The sequence below is a fragment of the Emydura macquarii genome, unplaced genomic scaffold (genome assembly GCF_026122565.2).
Source record: "Emydura macquarii macquarii isolate MOO-44397 ecotype Brisbane River unplaced genomic scaffold, CSIRO-AGI_Emac_v2 contig_3348, whole genome shotgun sequence".
Taxonomy (NCBI): Eukaryota; Metazoa; Chordata; order Testudines; family Chelidae; genus Emydura; species Emydura macquarii.
This window is the reverse complement of record NW_027133485.1, coordinates 6387113-6392781: the sequence shown is the minus strand read 5'-3', so window position 1 is coordinate 6392781 and position 5669 is coordinate 6387113. Positions and strand designations below refer to the sequence as shown.

Sequence of the window (5669 nt, the reverse complement as noted above, 5' to 3'; positions counted from 1 at the left end):
TTTCCAGTCTATGCTTCTAGGTACACGTTTGCTTCAACCATTTTCCAAAACCAGGCTGGTGCTCAGGAAAATGAAGAACAAAAATAACATTTTCACATTTAGAAGGAAGAGATAAAAAGCCAGAGTTCCATGCCTCAGTTCCTAAGTGCTGAAGCACAGCTGTCACAGTGCATAGAACCGTACAAAATGAAATTGCCACAGATACACACAGCCAGCCCGGACTGTTGCCAGTCATCCATGAGGAGTTCACCAAAAAAAGTAAGGGGAACTCTCACAGTTTTGATTGGACTGGCAGTATTGTAGCCATATTGGTCTCAGGATATGAGACACAAGGTGGGTGAGGTCATATCTTTTATTGGACCAACTTCCGTTGGTGAAAGAGACAAGCTTTCAACCTCTTCTTCAGGTTTACCAGACTGACACGCAGGGTTTAAAAGCAAGGTTTATCACTACTGAGCAGAAATCAGATCGTTGCAGGCTGGTAAGCCAAAGAAAATCTATACTGATAAAAGATATTCTCACCCCTCTTATTTCTCTACACTGACTAAACACTTTCTGCATCTTAATGCAAATATTGCATTTTATTATGAAGGTCTGCTTAATTATTTAAATTAAATGCTTAAATGTTCCAGATCCCTCATCTGTTCATCGTATATACTGATACCACAGCACATGAGCAACAAAGCAGGCTGTAAGTGGAGTGTCCCTGCTGTTGTATATTTTGGACATGCTGAATTGCACTAGATGCACACCTGTCCTAAAAGACAGGTCTTTACTTATGGAAGCTGTTCTAAATACAGTATGTGGTTCTGAGTGCCAGCTGCTGAGGACATAAGACAAGGAACAAGATGATGAGCCAGTCACTCTGATTCCTTCTGACTCCACATTTCTACAGGTGCTTATCCTGCTGGGCCCAATTAACAGCACATGGAGAGAAAGCAGAGTTACAAGCCTGCCCCAGAATCTAAACTGCTGAACTTTAAGGAAGATCCAAATTTGACTTCTTTAACTGAGTTTATGATTTGGGCACTGATGCTTTATTGTGGAACTATGAATATTGGATAGAGATGTAAAGATATTTCCTAAGGGAAGAATGTTGGTGGTGGGTAATGATCCGCTGGATCATGGATAAGGGAATCTGCACATTGGCCATACAGACAGAACAGACAGCCTAGTTTATGCTGTACTAAGATATGTGGCGGGGCTTTTAAAAGACACAGAAGTAACAAAGGGAAACAGCTAGCTACAGCCTGATTTTCTGAGGTGCTGAGCGGCTACGGCTCCGACTGACTTCAACTAGAGTTGTGGGCACCCAGTGTCTTTACAGACCAGGCCCCAATGCATTTGTGAGCTGCCCTTGTGCCAGAATCCCCCTCAAACTGAGAGCATTAAGCCATATGCCACTCCTCAGGAAAAACAAGACAGAGCCAAGAGGAAGGTTCCAAAGGAGATATTTAATTTCTGAACCGATCAGTTACAGACACTGGTGTCATTTAATCCAAAAGGTGACAGGGTCTTTATTCCGAACACATGTACTCTGCATGGCTGGCCTGCAGGAGAAACACCAGCAACAGAACAACTCTACACAGGGCATAACTGGGCTAAATTTTACAGAAGAGTTTCATTCCCACAACATGCACACGCATGGTTAGCTCCGCTGCCAGACGGACTCCGCGTCACCAGCCGCAGATCAAGGCTTGGTCTCATTTTTACCAGTGTGGTGCTCAGGTGGGGTGTATTTCCCTTCCTTCATCAGCTGCTTCCTCTGGTTCAAAACCGCCATCATACGCTTTATCTGTCAAAGACCCCAAATGAGTTAATGAATAAAGATCGTGTAGCAGGAAATGAGGCCACTAGAGAAGCAGTGGGAATTGTGAGGCTCCCTTCAAAGCCTTGCAGGTCAGGACCCTGGCACAAATGCACAAGGACAGTTTAGTCGCCAGGTACAAACTATCACCACACCTCCTCCCCCACAGAGTAGAACTGTGATGAGAATCTATATAACAGTGTGTGCACCGCTCCATTGGATGGAATGGAAAACTTGCACAAGTCTATGTGGTCATGTGTTCCAACAGCAGCTGCAGCCCAAGGGGCTGTAATACCACATACATGCATGAGTATTTCATGGGTTACAGAGAGTAAAATATAACGTGTCTATTTAATAGACATTATCAGAATTTTAAAAATCTTCCCAGTCATTTGTAACCACTCCCAAACTAAAACTTGTTTCCTTATCAATGTTATTTCTCCCTGTGAAAATCAGCCACACATATACGTTTGTTGTTATGGATGAAGGGCTGCAAAAGGCATTTTAGAAGCACTGAGTTTTGTTTTGTTTTAAAAAAGAAAAAACACAAACACAGAATTACACTGGCATTGCAAACAAGAAGAAAGTAAAGTGCGTCACAGTTTGGGTGACAGCTAAGTAACCCAGCATATTTTGTGTTGCAATGAAAATTGCATCCTAAAACAGACTTCTCCGTGAAGGGAATCATCAATGTGCTTAAGTACAAAGCACCACGCACAAGCTTGCCACCACTAGAGAAAGTCTTGCCTTTATACTGTAACCCTTCAGGACAATTGTCTCTTTTCTGTTTGTACTGCACCTAGCACATTGGGACTCCAGTCTTAAGTGGGGTCTTTCAGCTATCATATGATAAACATTTACTACTAGTCATCAGCTGGTTTGAGTCAAGATACAACTTTCATAGAAGCCACAAGGAAAATTCAGAGTTGAGAGTTCACCCCACAGCATTTAACCTCTTTGGTTATTTTCTCACAATGCTCTGACACTAAACTACCTTGTAAGACTCCATCTTACTACTTCTCCTGAAGTCCCTTTCTGCCATGTGTCCCCAATAATGGTCAGTGATGGCCCCATTATGTATAAGCTTATCTTGTAAACTTATAAACAGCTTTGGCTGCAATGTTGTAAAGGGCTCATGTTTGTAAACCATTTTGAAAACGTACAGTGCTACATAACCACTAAATATCATCCTAGGGAAACTATTTTTTATAACGGATCTTCAATTACCTGTTAATACATGATTTGTTGTGGATCAGCTTAATGGGCAACATTTTTGTTTATAACAACTCCACAGTACAAGCATATCATGACTACTATACTACAGTAGGACTAGGGACCTTGCAGTCAGGAAACAGGTAAACAGTAGAGCCATTCTGATTTAGATTTCCCAGTTCACATATCTGATGCCCTTTGTTAACATAGCCCTCGGCATCCCTTTTAAGAAGAGAGGTTGATCCATCAAAGATTGCAAATCCATGTTTTCCTAATTGAATCATGAATGATTTGCATTGGGAAGCGGGAAGTTGGGTGCATCACAGCTGAAGTTCTTGGAAAGCAGACAGCACGCTGCAATGTTCCACAAGCTCTGTAGCTCAGTTTGCCAATACAGGAATGTCTCCTGCCATACTTGGTCAGCTCAGTAGGAAACACATCGGTTGACTCAGTGAAAAAGAATTGGAGCGAACTTTTTTTTAGAAGTCAGTCTTGTTTACAAATGAACACAAACACTGTCAATGCTTGAAGAGTGCCGTGTCTGCATTTCACTGCAAGGTTATTTGCTCAGATTCTACAAAGTACTCATCCCAGCAATAACCGGTAACTGACTTGGAACAAAATCTCCAAGGGGGAAAAAAATGTTTTGAGAGTCAGACATAGGATTACATGATCTTCCAGTAATCCACTGAGGATATTCAGTCTTGCTGTCTCCACACAATACTAAGTTTCTCATCGCAGGCTAAACCATGCCTTTCTATGGATAAATTCTGCTCTCAGGCTCCCACTGAAGTCATTAGGAATCGCAGACATGAATCTGGAGGTAGAATTTGGGCCCTAGGGATTAGTGACTGGTGTATGGTTATTGCTCTTTGTACTGGATTGAAAATTTGGCATAGCCCTTATGATTTATCCCAGTGTTCACACTGTGTAATGCACATTCCCTCTACCCCACTCCTCTCCCCGCCACACATCTCGCTCACATTGTCTTACCGTTTTGTGCCTATTAATACACTCATGTAAGTCGTCTGCTTCCGGCTTGCATTCCTTGAATGCACGAATCTGCCCAATGCCACTGGCACACTCAATCCATTCCTTCTCAAAGGCATGGCACACAGCTGGTTGTTTGTAGGGCTGCTCTGAGCTTTGATGCAGCATCCATTTGTCCGCATCGATTCCCAGCTTGCCCTGGAGATCCCAGAATGGCATGGCTGAGCAGCAAGTGAGGAAGGAGATAAAGGAGGGTTGTTATAGGACTAGTCTAAAGACTTAGCTCAGTAAAACAGAAGCATATGAAAGCAGTTATATTTAAAAAAGCTTTCTAGTGCATGATTTAATACTTCCCCCCCAAAGTGATTCATTAAATTTTATTTTCACAAGAGCAGAAGCAAGAGTTAGACACTCATCCAACATATATTAAGAGTTTGTGCAGTGTAAAGCAGTCTATTTTTTGCTGGACAGCAGTTAGAGAGAATACAAGCTAACTTCTTTGGCATTTGAACAGAGAGAAAATGTGCTGGAATAATTTTTTTAAAACGAAAGAAAAATATCCATTCTTAATGGCATTTCTATGGATGGCTCCTATTGTACACAAGATTCATTCATAATAAAATGCACTGATAAAATAGCATTTCACACCAGACTCAGGTAACATTGACCTGCTTGCAGACATACACATGTACTCCTCCATAGATTTAAAAAAAATATATATATACACAAGCCTTTTGTTTGTATAATCTTGGAGGTTATTATTCACAGGTCCTTGTAAATCTCTTCATTCTCTTTGTCTCTGATCTCCCAACCACAGCATAGGCAGGTCAAAGGGCAGTTGTACTCAAGAGTTGGATGTGAGTTATGATTGCATTTTTGCAATAAATTGGCTTTTGATAAACATAAGCTCCATGAATTTCCAACACTTAAAAAAAAAAAGTGACTTGTAGGATGTTGGTACCTTCTTCTGTTTGCATTTCTCAGGTTTGCATGAGCTTTAACAATTGTGATACCACACAGTGTGGCTCAGGTCTGTAAGACAAGCCTTACATTCTTACTCAGTTTTTCCACTCAGACTAAGCTTCCACTGAAGTCTCAGCACTGAAGTCACCAGGAATTTTATCCAATAACAAGTACTGTATGTGGCCCCAAGTGTATATTCTATGTTTATTTAGACTGTAGGCTATTCAAGGAAGAGATTGTACTGCATACTTCTAATAAATTCTTGGTTTTATAATACACTGTCAATAACAGTTACAGAGAACACACCCAAGGTTTGAAATGCTTTACTTCTTACAATAGGGATAAGGAACTAGACTGAGACAATAATGCTAAGTATCAAATATGGAATTTTTAGTTTGTATTTTCACCAACAAAGCAGTAAATAATTTGTTTTTAAATGTTGTATAATTAATATGATATTTTCATCTACTTTATTTCCCAAATGTAGGTGCCCCAACGACCATTGTGATTATGGGAGAGAGAATAAAAATAAAACACGATAAGAAAATGTATTAATGTTTTAATTTAAATTTAAACACTCAACAATATGGTGGTGCAGCATGATACATAAAAAATAAAGATAATCCCTGCCATGGAAAGCTTACGGTCCAAGGCCCAATCTATGCTAGAAACTTTTGCCAGTATAGAAAATTGCTAG

The 5669-nt window shown here is 40.5% G+C and overlaps 1 protein-coding gene across 1 annotated transcript; it reads right to left on the bottom strand.

Annotated features, from left to right (window-relative positions):
* Positions 1–1435: 1435 nt before the first annotated feature.
* Positions 1436–4252, bottom strand: NDUFS5 (NADH:ubiquinone oxidoreductase subunit S5). The gene is made up of 2 exons (XM_067533886.1): positions 4013–4252; positions 1436–1795 (listed from the first exon to the last, which is right to left on the bottom strand). Exons 1-2 carry the CDS (start codon positions 4226–4228, stop codon positions 1691–1693), a joined length of 321 nt encoding a protein of 106 aa, XP_067389987.1. The 5' UTR covers positions 4229–4252; the 3' UTR covers positions 1436–1690.
* Between the last annotated feature and the right edge of the window lie 1417 nt (positions 4253–5669).

What these genes read in the sequence shown, in the direction of transcription:
- NDUFS5 (XM_067533886.1), bottom strand. Translation starts at nt 4,228, where the DNA reads ATGCCATTCTGGGATCTCCAGGGCAAGCTGGGAATCGATGCGGACAAA. An exon ending in GTATTAATAGGCACAAAACG is followed by an intron (nt 1,796 to 4,012) that starts GTAAGACAATGT and finishes GGTCTTTGACAG; the next exon opens with ATAAAGCGTATGATGGCGGT.